This window comes from Anas acuta, chromosome 1 (assembly GCF_963932015.1).
Source record: "Anas acuta chromosome 1, bAnaAcu1.1, whole genome shotgun sequence".
NCBI lineage: Eukaryota > Metazoa > Chordata > Aves > Anseriformes > Anatidae > Anas > Anas acuta.
In genome coordinates, this window is record NC_088979.1 from 28805550 (window position 1) to 28829361 (window position 23812).

Below are 23812 nucleotides of genomic sequence, written 5' to 3' on the forward strand. Positions count from 1 at the left end.
CCTAGCCCAAACACGGCTCAGCCTGTGTGGCAGCCTCATTTCTTCCCTCATCACATCTACGGCTTTTGTGACGAGTCCCAGCACACCTTCGCCTTTCGCTGCCTGAATCGGGAGCCCTGGGGGTTTATTTGGGGTGTCTGCAGCTCCGTGCACGGCAAAGCTCCGCCCGCCCCCCTCCCGGGCCGGGCCACTGGTTTTGCCCGCAGAGCCGCGGCCCTGGGCGGGCTCCGGGCCCGGCCTCACCGCGCTCCGAGGCCCCGCGGGCGCTGCCCTCTGCTGGCTGCGCCGGGCCCCACCAGAAATTTGGTGGAGCTGCTCCTTGGTGCCTCAGGGTTTTGTCTCCAACACGCCCCAGAAGCAGACAGCAGTGCTCTGAGGTTCTAGGGAGTGTTTTGTCACGCCTGGAGTCATGAGTGTGCCCCTGCTATCAGGGGGAGGGGAAGATGGCATGGAGAGCTATGCCCTCTTCCATCCCTTCCAGCCAAGCAGCTCCCTGAGGCAGCTCTTACTCTCCCAAGGATGGGATTAATGTCCTTTAATGCTTGTGGGACGAGGGCTGCAGGCAGAGCAGAGGGTGGCGATGCAGGTCCACAAAGAGCTGTGACTGCAGGAGCAAGCACAGCACCCAGCCAGTAAAGGGCACGAGCATTTCAAAGCGCTCTGTAGTGTTTCTAATAAACCAAAGCACTTAAAAATACACTTCAGTACTTACTGAATTTATTAGCCAAAAACACATGTTGCTGTAAGGCAAATAATTAACAGAGGAGCTCTGTAATTCTCAGTCAAGAAGCCAAATTACTACTGGTAGTTAATACCTGCAATTGAGACAACTGCTCCGGCATGGACGGAAGAGACCCAAAACGCATAATGGAAATTTCATACATATATATAAAATATATAACTTCTAGATTTGGTAATTTTAAATACAGTTTTCTTTTTAAGTAAGAAACAAACATCCTAGAGTTCATTTGCAAAACAAGCACTGCAGGAGATGCCCAGTCCTTCCATGCCTCTCTCAGGTAAGCAGATGACATGCACGGCAGCGCCTACGGGGTCTGGGGGCTGAGAGAAACTCCGCTCACATTCTTCCTAGTGGTCAGGATAAAGACACTACTTTGCAATCCCAACAAGAAGTAAAGTAGTGTTACACCGATAATCAGAGAAATTTGTGAACCTCTGGAGGGATTTGTAGAAACACAGCATGACAGACAGTCCGACTTCCAAGCCTTCAGCCTTAAAAGCAGCTCCAAGTTTCACGGAAAGCTTTGTAGAAAAATAACTTTTTTTAAAAAAAGCAATAAAAAGTAAAGGTAAAATCTTAACTCCTCATGAAGTACAGGCTACCAGCAGCATTCACCGCAGCGCAGTTATTTAATGTGATGTGGGATATTTGATGGGTATCTTGATTTACCTCTCCTTGCACCCAGGCCACCTACAACCTTTTGGGGACTTTTCAATTTCAGCTTTTCCTGCACAGATACAGAGTTCTTTATTTACTTTGATACCAGTTGACTGATCAGTATAAACATGAAGGGGCCTTAAATCTGCACCTGTTTCTTTCCCTGCTTCTACCTCAAGTAGAAAAGCACTGCCAATGGATTATAGAAACAAAGTTTCAGGGAATAGGGTGGATTTTTTTACTTTAATCTGGACAGTGTTCTTCCAATCTGTAGGAAAAGCCAAGAGTAATTACTCTAACACAAGATGCTTACAAGAAGTGGAAAGAAAAAATATGCCAAAGTAAAAATATTCATGATTTAAAACAGACTATAAAGACAATCTTGCTTATGAAACACCAACATTACCCAATTTTAACCTCATATGGAAGTTGCAAGCAATGGAACTGTATTCCTTGATGAGAGGAAAAAAAAACAAACTAGAACTATTTCTGAGGTTTGTACAACACCCAGAACAGTAACTTAATCCCCGGTCTGAAAACTGGATCTACACCGCACTCTGCATCTGATAGGTGAGGCACAGACCTCTTGCAGCGAGATCTGCTGGCCCTAAACTAAGGTCAGGATCCCAGTTCTGCATTTTAGACCAGAAGACCTGGTGGTAATTCAGTTCTAGTGAAGCAGCAGTTCTGTTACTTCCTCATGAGCTACTGTGCAAACACGCTTTTTTCAGTATGATGCAAAAAAAAGGATTTCACCTTCCTTCCTTCCTTCAGTTGACAAACAGGGTTGTGTTTTCCTCCTTCAGTAGCGCTATCTGCTCCTGGGAAATGAAGCTGTGCGCACCCTGCTCAGCAGGGCAGCGGTGGTGCAGGTCAAACACTTGCCTGGTGCGATTTCTGCTGCTAACAGCACGCACCTCACTCCTCCAGCAGCCGCAGAGTAGTCTTCAGTTTAACTAGACTGAAGGAAACAGCAGCTTCTCCAGCTTCAGTGAGAGGGAATTGTCATGGCAGTAAGAGGATATAAGCACTGCCCTGTTCTGTATGGAGTTATGTGGGCTGTGAGGAATCACAGCTCCTCGGTGCAGTTCCGAGCACCAAGAACTGAACCTTAAAATATGGGAGCAGTAGCCAGACTGGGTGTGAGCAAACTACCTCTTATTAATGCCACATTAATGCCACTTTGCGCACTGTCTAATCACAGCTTTGCTATCCAAAGCCTACAAGTAAAACCAGAAACTGCAGCAGCATCTTAAAACGTGATTCCCCTTTCAGGGTTTTGAGGAGGGCAACAAAGACAGACAAGGTGCGTGGAAGAACTGGGATGAGGCTGTTTGCACGTCTTACCAGTAGCAGCATGAAAAAGGTTTAAGGCATTTGTACTTGAGAGCTCAGCAGAGGAGTGAACAGAAAGTCCTGGGACATCTGCTACAGCAGCTAGAGGTCACATTCAAAGCAGCAAACAGCTGAGAGTAGGGAAAGCGACCTCTCAAAAGGTTCTAGGGGTAAAAACTCCCTATTCCAGTTATCTGTCCCCTACCCAGCACCCCTCAAAGGTAGCAACAACACGAGACTGCATGAAACCAGCTGTTTTAACATCACCTCCTCATGTAGACAGCGAAGAGACTGGCACCTGAAAAGATTTGGCCTGTTCCACTGGTACAGATCATCCTGTCTAAGAAACAACAGGACCTCTGGCTCTTTATCCGTTCCTCGAGTCCTAGATGCCCGTTAGAGAAACTTAACAAAAACTAAACACCAGCAATCTTCACACAGTACGCCAGGGCCAGCGATACACGTACAGCCAAAATTTTTCAGGCCTGTATCCAGAAGCTGAGAAAAAGCAAACCTAGTCTAGGTCTAGATTAATTCAGATGGGATGCACTTGAGGAAGCATGCAGAACACACAGCAGCAGCGCAAGTACCACAGAACAAATCAGCCGTGCTGCTATGGTAGCTGGAAGAAGTTATGTTTGAGAGACAAGCTTCATCTCCAAATCACTCATCTAGCAACTATTTCCATCCCAGTGGCAGTGTCTCCACCATACAAGCTGACTGAGAGGCAAAAGCCACTTTCAGGGACTAGGAATAATTACCAGTGATGATTTATCTACCATTTTCTAGGAGATTCCCTTGAGTATTCTACTTATTTCTGCATTCTGATAACCCAGAATGTAGGAATTCATTCCCTCATTCCATACACCAAGCAAGGAGATAACTCTTTTATTACTCCTCCGACCTACCACCAAGGAACCTTCAGTATTTTTTTATGCCTTGACAATGATTTGCCACCTGATTACTTTCATAGAAAATACAAGCAGCATTTTTTTCCCCAGGAACTTGTAAATTAAAAAGACTTTCAGGTAACTCTGTAAAACATTTAAGACATCATAAATAAACTTATTCTAAAAATCACCTTCCAAACAATAAATAAAACTCTTTGTTATTTGAAAGTGCAAACAGGCTGCATTATAAAAAATAAAGAGCAAGACTGCAGAAGTGCTGAATTATTCAATAGTGACCAAGACACAGTTTCTTGTTTTGGTGCTGCTGGTCATCTACTGATTTTGTTTTCTGGACTCCATCTAAAGGAAAAAGAAAAGGTAAATACGTTAATACAATAGTAAGCACAGTCTAAATACTCAACAGGTACAGGCACACTGGAATGACACTGGATGGGGGCGGGAGAGGTTGTCTTCCTCCCCATATAGGGATCATGCAATAATCATAGCAAGAGAAACCTATTACAGAAAGAGAGCAAATTCAAACAGTTTAGTGTTGAAACCGCGAGCATACCATCCTAAAGAAAACATTGTTAGAAAAATGAAGCCTGCTAAAGGTTGTCAAACAGAAGTACCACAGGATGAATCTCCAGCTGAAAACCATTAGCAGAGAGAGGGACAAACACACCCTGACATTAGGCAGTTATTACTAATGCCATAAACACTACCCTGAACCTTCCCTCCCCATTCCTTGCCGTGACCCGTAAGGAAATAGCTAACAGAAAGACTTCACTAATCTAGCTCACTATGTTAGGAATTAGCTTCTAGGTCGTGGCTATTCATGTGCTACAAAAACCACCTGCAGTCTTGTTTATGCTCCCAGCATGGTACTCAACGCTTCGAGCAACTGCCAGCTCCCTGTCTTTATGCTCCGCATCTTTCTGCTTGAGGCACACAAATTATTTAGCTTATTTTTCCACATTATTGTCCCCTCTGACTGAGAAACACTTTGAGGACTGGTGGCTGGCAGTAGGTGCAAGAGGTAGGCCCCTTCTGTAGCAGAACAAGGCCTCAGAGTACCTCTCATCTAAACCCTGTTTTCAGAAGGTGACAGCTCCAGTTCTAAAGGGGTGCAGGTAGACGAGGATTTTGTGACCTGTGCCCCAGCTATCATCAAAACTAACAAAAACTGAAGAAAAAAAAAATATAAATAAATATTAATTGGAAAACACTGGTGTGGGTTCTGCTTCATAGTAAGATAAGCACTGGAATGTCTTGCACAGCATATTTAAATGACTTGGAATAGTCCAACTCTTAAAAAAAAAAAAAAAAAAGGCACACCAGGTCCCTTAAAGTCTTCACAGAAAACAACATAAAACATGATAAAGTAGTCTGAAACGATCTAAGTGCAGAAGAGCATATTGCTGTTCCTAATAATAGCATTACGAGATTTTGTAAGGCATGCGAGTGCCAAGCATTTGCTAAAACCAGCTCATATTTTTAACTTACCATTAGTTCATCTACTCAAGAAGTTCAGAGAAGTGTTCGCAGCAAAATTTAACTAACTGAAATCAATCCCCAGAGGAATTCAGGTTTGTTTAAAACTTGATCTCGCTTACTATTTCAGTCATAAAACACATTAATGAAAATAAAAAAACACTTACTTTCCCTGGTCATGGGATCATGGAATTCAAGGGCATTAGTGTGAAATGGATTTAGTTGCCACTGGTAAAAGAAGAAGAAAAAGTTTACTTATTCCAGAAGACAGATGAAAGAGCAAGGGGAGGAAGAAGTACCCTCCAGCCCTCCACTGTGAGGTGAGGAAAGAAGGGTTCCCCCTCAAACACACACCTCCTTTGAGGATAAAAAGGTGTTAAAGAATGTGTGGCCATTTATTCCCTTGAGAAGGGGAAGCAAGCCACCAGTGCTGCAGCTTGGCACAGTGAGCACCCTGAGCACAGGTGCATTATCCACCTCCAAAACCCAGCACAGCTCTTCCAGGAGCTGCTGGCAGGGCCTAGCAAAGCACACAGCCACCTCCCACACCAGCTGCCCGCCTGTGACAGGGCTCGAGGAGGACGTCAGAGCGTTAAGACACCACATCGATCAGCAGCAACAAGTCAGAGGGTGATCTGGAAGGAAATTACCTCCCAGAAAACAGGCGCCCTCGGCCTCACCATCTGGCAGATGGCACCCCGCTCCTCCCAGGAGGCATGCCACAGCAACCTCTCGATTGCACTTGCACATGATTCAGCAGCACAAGGAAACACTCCTCCACCCTGGCTGCAGATGACCGCTCCCGTTGCCCTCCCTCCCTGTATTTTTAGCATGTAGTACGTCGAGACACTTACGGTAAATTTGGTTACACCCTCAAGCTCACCAAACTTCATATACGATATGTCTGCTTTCTTTTTGCCAGCATCAACATCTCCTGCGTAGATTTGCTTGATACCAGCCCCTTTGATTAACGGGACACATTCATCGCAAGGACATTTGGTCACAAATATCATGCTCCTCTCATCTGGCTTTATTTCTCGGCACCTACAAAGAGGCAGAGAACAGAATTTCAGAAGTTACATCTTGAGAGTTTTGGATGGTGACAACAGGAACAAGTGAAGAAAGGTTGTGTTAGTATCTACACGCAGAAGCAGCTAATTTGTGGTCATGTGCGTGGGTATACAGTGACATCTGGTTTGGTTTTACTACCAGTGAATGGAACACCCCTCCTGCATTTCCATGTGTATCTGGTATCACGTTGGAAACCTCAACAATTGCCACGCTTCCATATTTCCGTTTATAGCATGGTCCTGGCAGGAACCAGAGACAGTGACTTATATCTGCCACATATTGAGCATGTGAATATCCTTCTGTGAATCATCACAGTGAATATCCTTTTGAAACCAAGTCCACTTGGATTCTGTCTGCAGCAACCCCAGAGCTGTGTCTGTGCACACCCAAGTTCTGCATCACAGACATAAAACAAGACTGTGACCACAACCCACACTTTATCACAATGACATCATGTTTTTGTCATGGAATTGAACTCTTCCTTTCTTTCCTGTTGTAAAATCAAACCCGTTACCTGAACGTCAAGGCGTTCTGCTCAGCATGGATAATGTATCTGAACTTTCTGATCTCCCGATCTTTTTGTTTGTCGTCCATGTGCGGAAAATCGGCATATTCGGACCCAACGGGAAAGGCGTTGTAACCACAGCCTACAAAATACATTGCTCCTGTTCCGTCACAGCTTCTCTGCAACAGCAAGCAAATCATCACATTTGGTGACATTTCGACCCAGTACTCAGTCAAATTATTGTGCAATATATGCTTTCCCATTTTGTTTAGTATGCAAATATTAACAGCTCATGCCAAGTTACAGCTGATAAAAGAAAACTCAGCTCCTGCTAGCTGCATGGAGCTTTTCCATTAAGCTCCATGGGAGCCACACGGGCAAACTGCAACGCCACAGACAACACACTGCACCAGGTGTTCCTTTTATCAAGGAACAAGAAGTCTGAAGGATTTAGTCATTAAGACTGCAATGTGCAAAATTAAAGAAAGGTGGAGCCAGTCCCTGATGTGCCAGGGACTGTTTCACCTGCCTGTGAACTGATGCAGTGACCAGTGGGTGGACAAAGTAGCAAGGTAGCAATCAGTGATTGAAATAAGAACAAGAAACAAAACTGCAATAAGCACTTGATGACTGAAGTGGTAAAAAAACAAAAACAAACAAACAACAAAAAAAAACACAACCAAAAAACAAAAGATGTTAGAAGAATGCGTTGCAGTTCCATGAAGAATACGGCTTTCTGGACTGGTAACATGTAATGAGAGACAAAAAGAAATAAAATTGATATATTTAGATGGGAAAAAGCACTTTAATGGTATTTGCAGGAAAATATTGCTTTGATTCAAAAGGGAACTTGCTGAAGTCAGTACAGCAGTTCAACTGCATCAAGTATCCCCAGGCTATGATTGCTGTGAGACCTCTCCAACAGAGGAGAGCAGACAGCTGGGAAAAAGCTTCAGAGCTGGAACACCTGGAGTATTTGACAACAACTAGGGAAGCAAGCACACCAAAAAGACAGGCAGAAACATTGTGGCAGGGTTTTCTTTCTGTGGTACTTTATCGCTCTCCTTCATCTTGACAGGATAGCAGTGAAAAGTCTTTAGCTTAGTTACCAAACAATGAGAAGGGCAAGCTTTCTATAGCACCCTACATGTATGTGTGTTTATACACAGGTGCATTTTTCAAAATAAAATAACAAGCTCAAGGCAGATACAAGCGTATGAATGATGAGTGCAAGAAGAGGCAGCTTGTGCAATACTTACTGATTTTTCTTCTGCCCAAATAATAGCTCCAACTCCTGTCTTATGATCCTCTAAAACACAACATTTTAGCAGTGAGTAACAAATAAGGTACTTCTAAGTTACGTACACATTATTATATGATGTCCTAGAGTAAGGAATTACCTTCATTGTTTTGTGGACAGGAGAAAAGAATGCGGAAAGAGTGAGAACTGCAAAATCATACGAGCCTACTGGCAATGCTGGGTGTGCTCTAAGTGCAAAGCCTTTCTAAGGCTTTGCCAAGTGCATCTGTCCACAAATGCTGAGTAGCAACCAATATACGTGTATCAGTAAGGAAATGTGCCAAGAATCCATGCAGACAGGCACAATAATCCGAGATAGAAACCCAATAAAATCACTTCTCATATTTATTACTTAACTGCTGCCACTCGCTACATTTACGGTTCTGTAGTCTGAACTCCTATCAAAATTAGTTTTATTTTATACCCAATTGAGAGGCAAAATGTTAACACTCGGATTTTTGGGGGATGTTTCCTATCACTACCATGGGAAAACTGGAACAGAACTTTCCACTATGTGATTTGGAAGATTTTTATGGATCTTGTAAACCTTCCCCAGTCACTATTAAGGAGAGTCTTGACCAGTTAAAACAACGTGTCAAGGTCAAAACAAATATTTCAGGCTTCTCATGATGAATACTGTAGATTACACTGTTTCAATTAACAATTTTCCATCGTCCTTGGTATCACTACCACACACAATCACTCAAAAAGGCCCTTCTCCTGCCAAATACAGGTTTTATGAGGGCTGACTTTATATTCTACACATTTATTAGTTATTGATACATAGTAACCCAGCATAGAAAGTATCTTTTGATCTTGCTTTTGTTATATGCATCTGCATGGTAATGTAAAGCAGGAGGGTTGTTACTGATTTTAATTTCATAGAGAATTAGTGCTTCATTATGGGATTAATGTGGAATAAGAGTTTGCTCTAAAAACAAACATGAGTTCAGGATGAAAAGCAGAGATAAAACTGAAGTTTGCTGCACCAAGGTACTCAACAGGTAGTCAAGCTTGGTCAGTCTATCTTGGTCTCTAAGCAACTGTACAAAAACCTCACAGCTGGTTCCATGCAACCTCTGAATTACTTCTAAAAACCCAATCTCCTCTTCAACTTCTTGTAACTACAGTTGTGAGCAGTAACCAAAAAACAAACAAACCAAAAACCACCAAACAAACAAAAAAAACCCTAGTAAGGTTCCAAAATGTGAAGACTTACCCTTGATAAAAATAACAAGATTTCAAAATAAAAGATTTGAAAAAGTCAAAAGGCACATTATTCAGCATCTAACCTGACGGGGAATTAGTTTTGCTTTAAGTATGTACTATTTATTTTTTACAAGGATTTAAAAAAGTAACTATTCTTTCTGGATTAAAAAAATCACTAAGGAGTATCATCAAATTTTAAATCTTCATATTAAGAAATCTCTGGAAGAACTTTCCAGTTTACTGCCTTGCTATGCAGACAGAATAAAGTACCCAACAAAATTAATATGCATCACAAGGCAGTCCCAAACTATGCCTCACCCCAAAAGCCTGTGTAACAAAACCCCAGAAGCTTTGCAGAGAACATCCATGTCAGATATATATCCAATTTCACTAATAAAACTTAACTAGGAAATTTAACATAAGTATTTAATGCCCTACTCAAGGATGTATTATCCCACTGCTCTTTTCTGAAGAAGTGTACGCAATATGCTTAAACTTTGTGGACAGAAAGTCTTGTGAAACATCTGTAAAAAGAGCTTCTTAAAGAAGAATTTAGAGTTATTGTGCTGCATTTTCAGACAGGCGTTGGCAGGCTTTGCTAGTGGGTATGTGAGATCCCTGCATTGATTTTCTCTTGGAAAAGCTCAGTGCTTTCACACCTAGTACTATGTTCCCCTGTGGACTTTGTACGGCTGCTGCTGCTCCTGCCTCACGGGTGTAAGAATGGAAGCACACGCCAATTCAGCAGTTTGCTCAAGGAAGTATTTGGAGGAAACAAGACTGAAATCAGGAACTCACTCTGCTCACGAGACCCGTTCCTCTGCCACTACTGCAAGAACTCACCTGTGCGGTACGCGAGCAGCCGGGCTTGTATCATGCAGTGCCTTGCAATTTCTTGGGGCAAACCCTGATGGTGAGTTTCATTTGCTGGCTGCGAGTCCGTGCTGTAAAACCCAAAGCAACCAAAGACAGGGACGCTGGCAGCCACTGTGGCCAAGACCAAGACGAGATCCTTCATGTTTTGCCTGAGGTTGCTGAAGTAGGGATTTTCACAGAGGTTCTCCAGCCCTATTGTCATCAGTATTTGCTTGTGCGTTTCCTCATTTGAAATCAGGAACAAGCTTTCATACTCCTTTATTTTCTCTTGCCTACACGCAGTGTAAAAGTCAGTATTAAAGTCAGGCTGAGATTTTGCTATTTTCTGAATAAAATCAAAGTTGGTGGAAGTTTCTTCAATGAACTGCACCATGTAGCATACTAAGGGCTGAAGCAGCACGCACACCCGAGCACGGCTATTTGACTTGAGGCGTTCCACCGCTTTGGCATCTAGCTTTGCATCGTCAGTCGTCATGGGATTGGAAGCCTCGTTCTGCAAGCTGATTTCGGGATCGGCAGGCCAGTAGGAAATCCTGTTCACCCCAGCTGCAAGAGAAGATAATGCAGCAAAAGGAGCCAGTTAAGTACAGTGCAACACTAACCTCATAGTCAACACACTATTGCCTAACCCAGTTTTTACTCCTTCAAGACCCCGAGCGGTGCTTAAGGTGTCTGGGCAGTAAGAATGCTAGCAGACATCAGTGTCAAGAGCTTATCCAACTTGATAATCACGCCACAGACAAAAATTGGAATTTCCTACGTTTTTCATGGCAGCCTATGTTTACATCTTGCCTATGAGAGATACGTTACCACCACACACAAAAAGTCAGCACTAATAGAAGCTGCTCCTGAGATGCAAACCCAAAACTTACAGATGGGCTGCACCTGCAGATCCCATTTCAGGAAGAGAATTATCTGACCTGCTTTTATCTCACTTGGAAAAAAGGAAGCCTTAAAGTACTCCCCGTGATTTCTGCTCAAAAATACAGCGTTGCCACTAACAAGCAATGAGAGGGTGAGGAAATAATATGGCGATTGACCCTAGTCATCAGACTTCAGGTCATTCTTGGGAAGTACAACAGGTATGTAAGAATCTCCATGCTGCATCCCACAGGAGAGAGAACCATCACCAGTGTTAGTCGCACAAACAGACGGGGTCTCATTAGCAAACACTTAGTACCTTGACCTTCAGGGAATGCACATTCAATACTGTTTGCAGATTGTGGCAAATTTCAGCGCAGGCTTACACAAGTTAGCAACCAGCACTCACATCTGTGACAATCCAAAGAGAAAACAGGCTTTCTGGTACCACCAATCGCAAGGGTAACTCTTCCCCCTGCTATCATGCAGTCGTTGCTTACCGTTTACAATCATTTTTAAACAAGTCGAGCACGGTTTTCTGGAAAAATAGAGATCACAGTTTTTAAGTCTTGATCCGTGTTTAATGAGTGCAATCTGGCCAGCATGCAAGTCTGTACTGGAACAATGAAGACCAATAATCGTCATGTTTTTCACCACAACTAGCCCGCTCTTCTTTACCTACAGAAAAAAATGCATTATTATTATCATTATTATAATATTATTTTTATCATCAAGCCCACTGGGATATTACAGCTCTTCCTTGGGTAACTCTAATCAACCAGGAACAAAGCACACTCCTCCTCAGTATAAATTTGATATCAGCCATTAAATAAATCTGTTATATTTTCACTAAACAGTGGTGGTTCCTACATGTGTCTTTTAATATGAGTGCTGCGCCCCTGCCAAACTTCATATCAAGACCTGTTGCAAATTTCTGAATTTTCTGGTCATTGTTTTGCTCACTACAAAACCCAGGAGATACACAGAAAATTCTGTCAACTATAACCAAAAGCCCCTCTGAATCATTCAGCATCTAAAAGGGCTGACGAATTTAAATTCGTTCTAAACCTTGATCATCCTGGGATCCAGTTGCTTCTCTAGTTTTATTTCAGTCTCCATTTATAGAAATAAATCACAGTTCTAAAGAAGTTTCCATGGAAAAAGTCTGCATGTCACAGACAAGAGCTCTTACATCTGGATTCCCATGTGCTGTGAGGAAACTGAACACTGGCTAGTTTGATGAAGCTGGTGAAACAGATCTCATTATGCAGTCCAGCTGCTACCAGAACACTTGTCTGTAAATTATGCAATTTCTTTGCAGTTACAGAGATGAGGCTGTACCAAAGCCCTACATATAACCCATGTGCCATTCCTAACTGCATTACTAAATCTGAAACTGCATTTGAAGTCTGTATAGCGTTTGTCTCTCCCTCTTTCACAAAGACATCAATCTAGTCTGGGACATGCAATACTCAACTCTGAAAATTAGGTCTAATTGTCACTCAGATTATTTTCCTGTCTTTTCTTGTCCTGGTTGATACATGATCTTAGCACATTGATTACTGCTTCATGCAGAGCAGACCCTTTTAAAGAACATCATAACAACTCTGATTACAAATGGAAACCCCTGTTCCAGGACACCCTGAAAATACCCCTGTACTTTGACACGCAACTGGCAGCTACGTATGAGATCCATTCTCAAGGATGATTTCTTTTGTCACTAATGTAGTCACCTAAAAGTTATTATCAGCAACTGTTTCAAATAGTTCTGTGCACCTCCACTGCATAAGAAAACTCTTCTACAATCATCACCATGGTCATTTTAAGGATTCTCTCTACATCAGCAGCCACACTGATCTTAAAGTTATAATTGGTATAAAGTAGGAAATGCACAGTATATGCCATGCCTCTGTTGCAATGCTTTTCAAAGTCCTCCAGCAGCTTTTACTGCTTGTTTCACCTGCTGGGGATATATCTTGCCTTTCAATTTATTTTTCAAAAATAAAATGTTATTTAACTGTTTTGCTATTCTTCTCCCTACACTGGGTTTTCTTCTAATTCTGAGAAAAATTTGAAGAAAACTATCAGCTCTTTTTTTTTCCTCCTTTCATCGATAATATAAAGAACAATTTAGTTAACTCACTGCAGGAGCTATTAGCATCTGTTCAGAAAGACCAATTAACAGTAAGCCTTGACATTTTTACCTGCGACTTCTTCTGTTGTTCGGCTGAAGGAAAGAGCTCCATCCAGAGACTGAACAAAGTAAAAAGATTGACCTTAGAAAGCCTTGGTATTTGACCTGTCATTAGAAGAAAAAAAATAATAGTTATTAAAGAGCATAAAGAAAATCGACATTGTTTTAATGACTAAGATACACAAGGGATGCTGTAGAGATGTCAGCAACCCTTCCAAGGTGGCACACCGGACTCCACGTTTCCTTCCTAAGTTAGGGTATGCCAGGAAGAATACAGCCAGAGCTAGAAGAGGCAAGATGTGACCAGGCAGCTGAGCAGTATCTCGCCTCTCTTTACCTTTAAGTTCTGAGATCCTAGTTCTTTCAGAAACGTCCAAGCTTCTAGAAAGGAAAAACAAAACTGGCACAAGTTCTGTGTTTTAAAAATCCAACCTAAACATTCAAGTTTCCGTTCTGTGTAATGATATGGAAGTGTTGTAAGCCAACATGCAGCAAGACTTTGTTTACATGAGGGCTCTCATCATCTTCAGGGGCTTAATATACACTTCTCACAACCATCAGCATGTTCTAACTGAGCTGGAAGGTAAACCAAAACCTTTCCACGGACACAAATAAAAGTTTTGAACAGTATTTTCCACCTCAGCTACTACAGAAGCTATTTTATCAACTGCTTCTGCTGTTACAACATCTGAATCCACACTGTCCTCTTCGGGAGGGTTGACGCCAACCCAGGATGCTCGCACCTGGATGCAGAGATCGGATTTGTATGATGAGGACGTAAAGAAACTTTCACTGTAATTCAGTGAGTTAATCCTACTTGCAAGCAAAGGGCAAAAACCAAAGATCAGATCCCACAGAACTGCGTGTGCCCACATGCTGACAGAAATCTGAGACTGATCTTGTGATTCAACTTCGGGCTCGGCACGCAGAGAGCAAAAACATCCGAGCACCATCATGGTCTTACACTGACACCCTCTGCCAGGGCGGACAAGGCATTGTGTAATTGTTCAGCTATACCAGCTAGGGAGAAACCCGCTTCTCAATTTTTATGGTCTGCTTAAATTTGGGTTAGATTTTCACCAAAAAAGAAAAAAAAGCCTCTTACTCAGGCTGTCAGTTCCAACTGAATAACCAGAGAGGCAGCAGAGAATCCTTTCTAACTGACCACGTTGTGCTATTTGGGGTCGCACCTACACAAAATGGGGACAGTGCCCTGTGAGGCCCAGCACTCAGCACCACCAAGCGTCCCACAAACAGAGGAGGAAGCGCTGCAGGGCTCACTAACACTTACACCAGAAAGCTGCCGTGCCTCACGCTTGGCAAGAAGTTCATTAAGTCATGGAAAAAGCTCCAGTGCCTATGCCAGGGGTGCGTGCAGAGCTGTAATGAGCACGCATTCCTCCGCAGGTCTCATGAGTGCTGCTTGATAACGGTATCATTTTCATTTTTACCCTTTCCCACAAATGCTGACGGCGTTTTTGCAGAAGAGGAAAAGGCAGATGCAAGAACAGAATGAAGGAAAAGCATTTATTGAAGTACTTTTAGCATGGAAGAGATACAATCAGATACTAAGACTGTTTTGGTGGAGAGGGTTAGTTTAATGATATGGCTGTGAACCCAAACATTTAGGATGGCAGACAAACATATGCAACCCATGGCAGGCACACCACTTTCAGACGATATTTCCGCAGCATTTTCTCACTCAGGAGGAAAAACAAAATGACTGGGGATTTTGGAAAGCAGATCTAGTCCTGTCAGCAGCACCATCCGATGCCACGCTGCCTCCTTAGGCTGCCTGGCTCTGCTATCCCACAAACACTGCAAGGGGCGCCCGGCCAGCCCCATCAGGCATGCTTGCTAGCAAGGTGCACGTGAAGATTTCACCTCACTCGTACTACAAATGCTAAAGGTAGGTCTGCCAACTTGCATTTAAACAAGCAGGTTTTGTTTTCTTAAATGGGTATTTGGGTTCATTCTTGTTGCAAGCTACAGCAAGGAGCACAATTCATGTCAACCCGTGTCTACCATCATGTCTACTAAACTGGATTGCAATTCACCAGACAGAGTATATTTTAAATAAAATACAATGGAAACAACTCCGAACTATTGTTTGGGTTTTTTTTGGACCTAGTCTGAGTATGACATGTTGTACACAAGGGAAACAAACCGAGGAATGAGCTGGTTCACCTCCCTGTTGTGAAATAACATGAACGTATAAAGAGAAGCAGGAAGATATCGGGATGGAAAAGCAAAGAACTGTGGTCAGAGGTATCAAGGAAATGTCTCCACATCTTTATTCATTTACATGGCTAAAGGTCCCCTGAAGTTCAACAGCGTGAAGAGAAGGTTGAGTAAAGTGGCCTGGAAACTTTTGGGACTGCTGAAGGAGGTAGCAGGGACCTTGGGGGACTTTTGAAGGAGGTAGCAGGGGACTTTTGAAGGTAGAAGAATTTAAAGCAACTACAGTGAGGCTCTTCACTGCTGAGCACAAAGCCAGGCGGGCAGGGCATGCTCCTTGGAGGTGCACCAAGCCCTCAGCCCCCCACCAAGCCCCTCTCACCCCTCAGGGGTGCGACTTTACCCCCACAGATTTGGGGTCCCGCTCCCTGCAGCCACACACAGCACCCCCGGAAGGGGAAGCAAACCGGGGAGGGCAGCACCAGAAACCCCACAGCTCCTACAGGGGAGGCAAAAAGGCCTCTCCCGCGGGATGTATCCGGGCTGCAGGGCTTGGTGCGGGCTGTAGGGCTCACCCCGCAGCCCCACAGCGCGGGCAGCCATTTTGCGAGCCCCCCCTCGCCGCCCGCAGCGCACACCCCCTCCACACACACACACACACACACACTCCGGGCTGAGCCTCCGCACCGGCCGTGCTGCCGTGCAGCCCCGCTCACCGGCCATGCTGTCGGTCTGTGTGCTCGCCGCCCTCACCCGCGGCCCCCCGGCCGCCCCCACCGCCGCCTCCTCCGCTCCGTGCATCGGTGCCGGTGCCGCCCGCTCCGTGCCCCCCCGGCCGGCCGCCATGGCTCCTCCCTCAGGGCCGCCATGGCAACCGCGGCTGACGGGCGGGCACCGCGGCTAATGGCGAGCCGGGGGCGGGATGGAGGCGGAGGGAGTGTGGTGGAAAGGACGGTGATGGCACCCGGAGGGGTTTTAACGTCCGAAAGGGGCTTGGGATGCGAATGGGAAGCCTCCTGGGGATCTTCTTGCACTCTAATAAAGGTGTCGGTGGAAAATCGTGCCCCTTTTCCTCAGCAGTGCCACGTCCCCAAGCACCACGTCCAGCCTTTCCCTGAACACCCCCAGGGACGGTGACTCCACCACCTCCCTGGGCAACCCGTCCCAGTGCCTGACTGCTCTTTCTGAGCAGAAATGTCTCCTCATTGCCAACCTGAACCTCCCCTGCCACAACTTGAGGCCATTTCCTCTGGTCCTGTCACTGGTCGACCCCCAGCTCCCCACCCCTTCCTTTCAGGTAGCTGCAGAGAGCAATGAGGTCTCCCCTGAGCCTCCTCTTCCCCAGACCAAACACCCCCAGCTCCCTCAGTTGCTCCTCACAGGCCTTGTGCTCCAGGCCCTTCATCAGCTTCGTAGCCCTGCTCTGGACACACTCCAGGGTCTCAATGTCCTTCTTGTAGTGAGGGGCCCAAAGCTAAACCCAGCACTCCAGGTGCAGCCTCACCAGAGCTGAGTATAGGGGAATGATTTGGGGTTGTTACTTGGACTAACCAAGGCCCCAGAGAGAGAAGGGTGCAAAGAGAAACCCAAGAGGGTTGCAACATTGATTTGAGAGAATATATCCTTCTTGGATATCAGGTACTGGTGGTATTGGGCTCCTGGAGGATGAGCTGCTTTTACAGGAGCTGCCTGCCTTTGTTCATGGGCTAACACATTAGTGGAAATTAAATTAGAATCAACCCAGAGTTCATATTTAGCATCTTTTCTATTATAGGGAAAATGACTTGTAATTAGCTGGATAATCCTTATTGATTCCAAAAGGGGCAACAGTATGTAGTAGCTTTGAAATTTTGTAACTTAATACAAGGGAGTTACTTCATTCCAAAAATATACAGTTATAAAGAAACAGTCATTGGTTTGTGAAGGAAATGTGAGTGCATCCCTGAAAGTAGTTGAGGTATCAGTTGAAAGTACATAAAATCTTATGGTCCCAGAAGGGATGTGGACAGAGTCTGGAGGGAAGAAAATGCAGAGAATCATTTATACATTGCAGTCATTAAAAATTAAATAATAAAACCATTTTCCAGGAAACAACGCTCAAAGAGAGGTTGTTCAGAAGGACTTTCTGTGCGGGCTTTCAGTATCCACAAAAGATGCCCACCCAGACTTTTTGTCTCGTTTCTTTGAGTTAAATTTTTTTTGACAATGATGTGGAGAGGTGAAGAGCAGATAAGGTACTGGAAAGCAAATCTCATGCATGGCTGAGGTGATTTTAATGCCCCTTAATTAGTTTACTACTTGGGTTTTCCATTCTTTTTCTCTGGCAAAGCACATGGGATTCAAGGGTGGAGAGTTGTTTGTTTGTTCGTTTTAATCCCTGGGAACTCTGTTTAATTTTTTTTTTTCCCCTCTGGAAAATCTGAAAATGCAGCTTATTTTGACCTTTCCAGGAAAGTTAAATATGGAAGCATTTAATGGAGGTCCTTCCCCACACTGAAGATGCTGGGTCTCAGCGGAGAAACAGTATCACCCTCTCTCAGAAGTTCTTGCCTCGATTTTTGGACTCTACCAGGAAAACTACAGCTAAAATATGGTTGCGGAAGTCTTCCCCTCAAAGTTATGTTTGTGGGTGCTTGAGCAAGGGCCATGTTTAGTTCCTTTGTACTTAGCTCAAATGTGGCTTAGTTGTATGTGGTACTTCACCCTCTTAAGTGTTTGTGCGCTGCTATGGAAGCAGGAGAGGCGAAGCGAGAAGAAGCCAAAGCCTGCCATAATGCTTCATGCCTCCACAAAAATAACAATCCTGGCTGCCTCATCCAGCAGCCAAAAGTAGAGTTTCAGAGTTCAGTGGTGTTTGTTTAGCTTCGCAGGAGGCTGCCGCTTGCTGCGTGCTCGGGCGGGTCAGCCAGGCTGGAAGGAGCTCCCGGGAGCTCCCCGGCCGTGTGTGCTGCATGGCCTGGCCCCGAGTCGCAGCGAGGCGCCAGCAGTCGCCCTTCTCCAGATGCAGTGCGTGAGAGGCACCACGCAGCCTGCTCTGCGGGCATCTGGCCATGCTCTCCCATCACTGACTCAAAGAAAATGCCACTACTTTGTGTTTAGATCTGGTGGGTGACAGAAAGCCTGCTCCTAAAGCTTTGTCTTTCAAAACTTCCTTCGGAAGCTGTCACCTCTGATTGTCGTGTCACTTGGGTTCTTGGACCTCTGACACATTTCTGCCTGTGAATGAATCACGCCATGTCTTCGGTGCTACAAAAGCATGCGATTGTCTTGTTTCACGAGCTTAAGGATTTTATTCTTCTGTCCTTCTGTGTAATAGCCACGCAATGTAACAATGTTTTCTGTGTTTCCTTGGCATTTCCTGAGCTCTTTTCCTGGCCTTTTCTGTTGCTTCTTGTATTGCCACCAAAATATTTTGACTCCCTCATTGTGAAAGTTTCCAGGGTCCTTATTGCAGTCATGTTGGGGTTGATTTGGGGAGAAAAGTTATTCCTGCCTCCCAGTAACCTGCTTTGCAGCATCTCTGCATCTCTGCATTACAGGTTTTAGATCCTTAAGCGTGGTTTCTTGCACTGCTATTAACTCTCTTAATGCAGGTGACGTTGCACCGACCCCAGAGTCTTAGCTGTGGTGTAATTATCTACAGGGAAGATGATCATCTGTTTCAGGATTAGTAAGAAGGGAGTCCCTTGGAAGAGCATCCTGTGTTCAATTTGTGCCATTTGGGGTCTGTTTTTCTCCAGTAGCTCCCTCAGGACCCTTGATTTGCCTTCCGGATTTAAAAACAAAAAGCAATCAAACCACCACCACCACCGAGCCCTCTTCTTGGAAAGTTTTATCAAAGTGAGCTGTTGAACATCACAGTAACACAGACAGGCCCTTCAGTTCCTATAGGAGATGCCTGCTGTTTGTTTGCATCGTGCAAATAGAACAAGCTTCTCTTTCATCCCCGCAAGCCGTGGGGAAGGAGTTTCTGCTGGTGATACAGTTTTTGACAGCTCATTAGGAGAATGCTTTTGCGCTGCTGTCGGGCAAAACCAGACGCACCCTGCAGCCTCATCAGTCTGCTGGGGATGAAGAAATATCTGTTAATCTAATCATTAAAATTACATCAAGTAAGCAAATGACCAGGAATTAATGCCATTAATTAAAACAAGAGGAAGCTAATGCCATCTAGCAAGATGGCAGTCTCTTCATGCCAAAGCTTTGCTTTAAGAAGGAGCCGCACGCATCTCTTAGGGGATAGGGTCTTGCTTATGGGCAGCTCAGCCATGGCTTGGCGTCCCGATGGGATGTGAACCTGGGAGCTCTGGCTCTCCAGATGTATGGAGCTGAGTCCCAGGCTTATGTGAGCTAATCCCACATGCCCATGCACTGGCTGTCTGCAGTAGCCGCAGATTTGGTTGGCCAGAACGTATTTATTCAGGAGCTGAGGAATGAAGGCTTGTTTCACCAAGCCTAACTAACTGCCTGCATCTCATTTAAGCACACATTTAAGCATATGAAGGCCTAAGGTTCCTTCAAATTTTTGCGTGTGCATACAGACGTGTGCACACGTGCAGTGAAAAGAGAACAAGAATCCACTGGGGCATCGCTACGGTGCCTTGAAGCTGTGATGCCGATGAACACAAACCCACCTTTAAATTGCAAACACTTGATGGTGTCCTATTAAAATGCCAGGATGGGATTTCACATTACAAAAGGCTCAGGAAAGGGTATGAATACGTCTCCCACAGTGGCATGGCAAGAGAAACGGCTGGGACAATGGCAAACATTAGCCAGGTGTTTTATTTTAAAGCAGTATTTGTCTAACTCCGGTACAGATAATGGCCTGGCTACTGCACAAACAGAACCTGTAGAAATAGCTTGGAAAAGACAAGTGCCTGCTGCTTTCATAGAGTAGATGCTGGAGTGTAGGCACGGGAGAGGGAAGTATCTGAAGCGTGTGGTGGCTTGAATTTTTCCCCAATGCATAACATCATTTTTCCTTCTTATGTGATTCCTTTGGCCATTTGGCCCCGTGCTTCAGTGACAAGGGGGAAAATTCAGTTTTGTTCTCCTCTTTAGAAATGAATGCAGCATTCCCAGAGCCCCAGCTCAGGTGAAATGCGTTTGACATTTCCAGCTGGAGACAGCCGGCTCCTCGCACGTACACACACTTTGTGGGGCAGGAAACGTCTGAAAAGAAGGAAATGAAAAGAAAATGGAGTCTGGCTGTCACGAGCTCCTGAGAAGAGCTCTTGTTTCTCACCAACAGCTGCAAAAGGGACTCAGACCAACTCAGTGAAGAGAAAATACATAGGGAGGGAACAGAGCATTAGGGGAAGAAAGGGCTTGGGAGGGTCCTCAGCGTTCTGATTTTATGGCAGAGGCAGAAGCTAGGGCATTTTCTGATGCTTTCAGGGACATCCTGGGGTTGCCTGCAGCCTCTGCAGAGCTTCGGAGCACGGAAACGTCACAGAGCAGGCAGGTGCTGCTTGTGGAGCTTCCCCAAACCCACTCAGCAGCAACGTAAGCATTTGGAGTCATGTGGTGCTTTCACACCGATGGGCAGCGCGGCACCGCCTCGCTGCTCTCTCACTCCCGCTTCTCGACAGAATGGGGAGAAAATATGATGGAAAAAGCTCGTGGCTGGAGATAAGGGCAGGGAGATCGCTCACCAATTACTGTCACGGGCAAAACAGAAACTCAGCATAGGGAGATTAATGTAATTTATTGCCTATCGCTAACAGACCAGAGCAGTGAGAGACTAAAACCACCTCCTGGCACCCCCAGCCCCCTGCTCCTGTGTGGGCTCCTCTCCACGGGCTGCAGCGTGGAGATCTGCTCCATGTGGGACCCATGGGCTGCAGGGGGACAGCCTGCTCCACCAGGGGCCTCTCCACAGGCCGCAGGGGAACTGCTGCTGCCTGCCTGGAGCACCTCCTGCCCTCCTGCTGCACTGCCCGTGTTTTTTTTTTTTTCTCTCTTTCCTCAATCTGCTCTCCCAGAGGCCCACCCAGTGTTGCTCCCTGGCTCAGCTCTGGCCAGCAGCAGGTCCCTTTGGAGCCGTCTGGAGCTGGCTCTGATCCGACATGGGGCAGCTGCTGGGCTCTGCTCACAGAGGCCACCCCTGCAGCCCCCTGCTACCAAACCTTTGCCAAGTAAGCCCAGCACAAGTTATCTGGCACTACAGCAAAGAGAGACCTGGGTAGGCTGGAGAAGTGGCCCCACGTGAACCCAGTTAGGCTCAACAAGGCCAAGTGCAGGTGCTGCACCTGGGTTGGGGCAATCCCAGCCATGAGCACGGACTGAGAGAAGAACTCACAAGGAGCAGCCCTGAGGAGAGGGATTTGGGGTTGTGGTGGCCAAAAAGCCGGGCAGCAGCCAGCAGTGTGGGCAGCAGGGCAGGGAGGGGATTGTGCCCCTCTGCTCTGCCCTCCTGAGGCCCCACCTGGAGTGCTGCGTCCAGGGAGGGTGTGGGGCTGGGAGAGCGGGGCCAGAGGAGGGCCATGAGGGTGGGCAGGGGCTGGAGCACCTCTCCTGGGAAGGCTGAGGGGGCTGGGGGTGTGCAGCCTGGGGAACAGAAGGCCCTGGGAGACCTCACAGCAGTCTTTCAATACTCGAAGGAGGCTTATAAAAAGATGGAGAGCGACTCTTTGCTCAGTCAGATAATGACAGGACAAGGAGGAATGATTTTAAACTAAAATAAGGGAGATTTTAGATGTTAGCAGGAAATTCTTCCCTCAGAGGGTGGTGAGGCCCTGGCACAGGCTGCCCAGAGAGGCTGTGGCTGCCCCATCCCTGGAGGTGCTCAAGGCCAGGCTGGATGGGGCTTTGGGCAACCTGGGCTGGTGGGAGGTATAAAGTAATCTCAGGTAGATTATTAAAATAATCTCAGGTACAGGTTGGTAAAATGGTCTTTACAGAAACTTTCTGGATGGGTTGCATTCACCCAGAAGAAAAGGACACATCTGGAAACAAGCCGTAGCCTGAAAGAGCCTTGTGAGGTCTGGAGCTGTGCAGCTGCTTAGGAGATGCTGGAGGTGGTAAGAGGGATGCAAACCTCTGGGAGATGCAAGGCACTTAAGCTGATGGTCAGAAGACATTGATTTCTGAACCGATTTAATCATAATTAATTTAATGAAGCTTATGGGTTACACTCCTCTCCTCAGGCATCCCTATAAATGAAACACCTTGGTTGAAACCTACCAATATATGTCATCAGGTGCTGTTGTTCATCTTTCGGTTTTGCCACTCAGGCTTTGCATTTGAAGTCCTGGGCTTCAGATTCCCCTGGGGATTGAACACGGCTTTCACCTGCCTCCACATCTGCCTAAATCCCTAGATTTCTGTGTTTTAATCCGTCTTTGTGCTGGGGCTGCGGGGCTGTTTCTCACCGACGGCTGCATGAGGTGACCCGCAGCTGGTTGTCCGCCAGGGAGCTCCTAGAGCGACGTCTGCTTTCTTTCCATCCTCTTCTTTTCACAGAAAGGAAAAGCAAGGGGGGTTAAGGAGTCAAGATGTGCAGCTCTGGGCTGAACCTGGCAGGGAGGCCACTCAGAAATCACGCACAACATCTGGGAGCGGGCCTGGGAGATCCCCAAATGCTTTGGGATCTGCTGGTACCAAGTGCCCACGAGGCTTAACTGCATCTCTGCCTGCCAGCTGCTCAAAGGCAAACCTCGCCCAGCTGCTATGCTCTCTGCTGCTTCTCTCCTGAGCTGCAGGAAATCCTCCCCCAAGCCTGAGCACAGCGGCACAGGTGCCCAGCGGCACGCCGTAGCAGCAAATCAGATTGCAAATTGCTCCCTAAAACATTGGGAGTGATCTGCAGATAACTTGTTTTAACACAAAACCGGCTTCTTTTGGTGAATTTGCTGTCCCTAAAGCAAACCCAAGGTGCTGCAGCAGGGGCTTGCCCCCATCAGGCTGAACTGATCTAAAGCCGGGGTGATGCTCGATCAGTTTAGCTGATTCAGAGCAGTTTGGGTCACACCCGCACCTCTTTATAGCCAGCTCTTTTTCCACTTACTCTGCATAATCTCTCTTTTTTTTTTTTTTTTTTTTTTTTTGAATTGCAGACATGTCCTTAGGCTTTTTGTTTCCTGTGGGAGCAAGGCAGCAACAGCACCAAATCCGATTTGAAGGGGACGGCTGGAGGGACAAAACACACGTCCCTGCACCTCTCCGCTTCGCTGGGCCAGCTGCAAATTGCCTTTGGAGACAGCAGCATTTTGGGAATATCAGAGCAACTTTGGAGGGTTTTTTGGGGATCGATTGCTCTGAGCACACCAAACGTCTGTTTAAAACAGTGATAGTGCTTAGGCTCTGGTGCCCCTCTGGCTAGTTCTCTCTTTCTTTGGTTGTTTTGATACATTAAAGAGAAAAAAGGAAAATAAAATAACCAGGCAGCTCCTGGCCCTGCTGAGCTTCTCCAGGTAGGTCCGTGCTGCTCCCCAGGCCTTTCACAGCACTGTGCTTTTTTCCTGGAAGGATCTGGGGAACCCAGTGCTGCCTGCTC

The 23812-nt window shown here is 45.8% G+C and overlaps 1 protein-coding gene and 1 long non-coding RNA gene across 3 annotated transcripts; one reads left to right on the forward strand and one right to left on the reverse strand.

Moving 5' to 3' along the window:
• Window positions 1-695: 695 nt before the first annotated feature.
• On the reverse strand, window positions 696-16182 carry CDADC1 (cytidine and dCMP deaminase domain containing 1). 2 transcript variants are annotated; one of them, XM_068674546.1, is made up of 9 exons: window positions 16029-16182; window positions 13145-13239; window positions 11441-11618; window positions 10047-10625; window positions 7954-8003; window positions 6704-6873; window positions 5973-6162; window positions 5286-5346; window positions 696-3984 (listed from the first exon to the last, which is right to left on the reverse strand). In XM_068674546.1, the coding sequence occupies exons 1-9, from the start codon at window positions 16156-16158 to the stop codon at window positions 3911-3913; spliced, it is 1527 nt and encodes a 508-aa protein (XP_068530647.1). In that variant the 5' UTR covers window positions 16159-16182; the 3' UTR covers window positions 696-3910. The 2 variants fall into 2 exon arrangements, with proteins under 2 accessions (XP_068530647.1, XP_068530655.1); XM_068674554.1 differs by having other exon boundaries at window positions 15980-16088.
• LOC137852647 (uncharacterized) lies at window positions 14883-23695 on the forward strand. Its single transcript, XR_011093969.1, has 2 exons — window positions 14883-15523; window positions 23373-23695. It is a non-coding gene; the product is annotated as an uncharacterized lncRNA (long non-coding RNA).
• Window positions 23696-23812: the final 117 nt, after the last annotated feature.

Excerpts from the sequence above, each read along its gene's own strand:
- CDADC1 (XM_068674546.1), bottom strand. The coding sequence starts at position 16,158 with ATGGCGGCCGGCCGGGGGGGCACGGAGCGGGCGGCACCGGCACCGATG. Across the intron at positions 10,626-11,440 it reads TTTAAAAATGATTGTAAACG|CTGGGGTGAACAGGATTTCC; the intron begins GTAAGCAACGAC and ends CTTCTCTTGCAG. Across the intron at positions 3,985-5,285 it reads TGATCCCATGACCAGGGAAA|ATGGAGTCCAGAAAACAAAA; the intron begins GTAAGTGTTTTT and ends TTTTTCCTTTAG.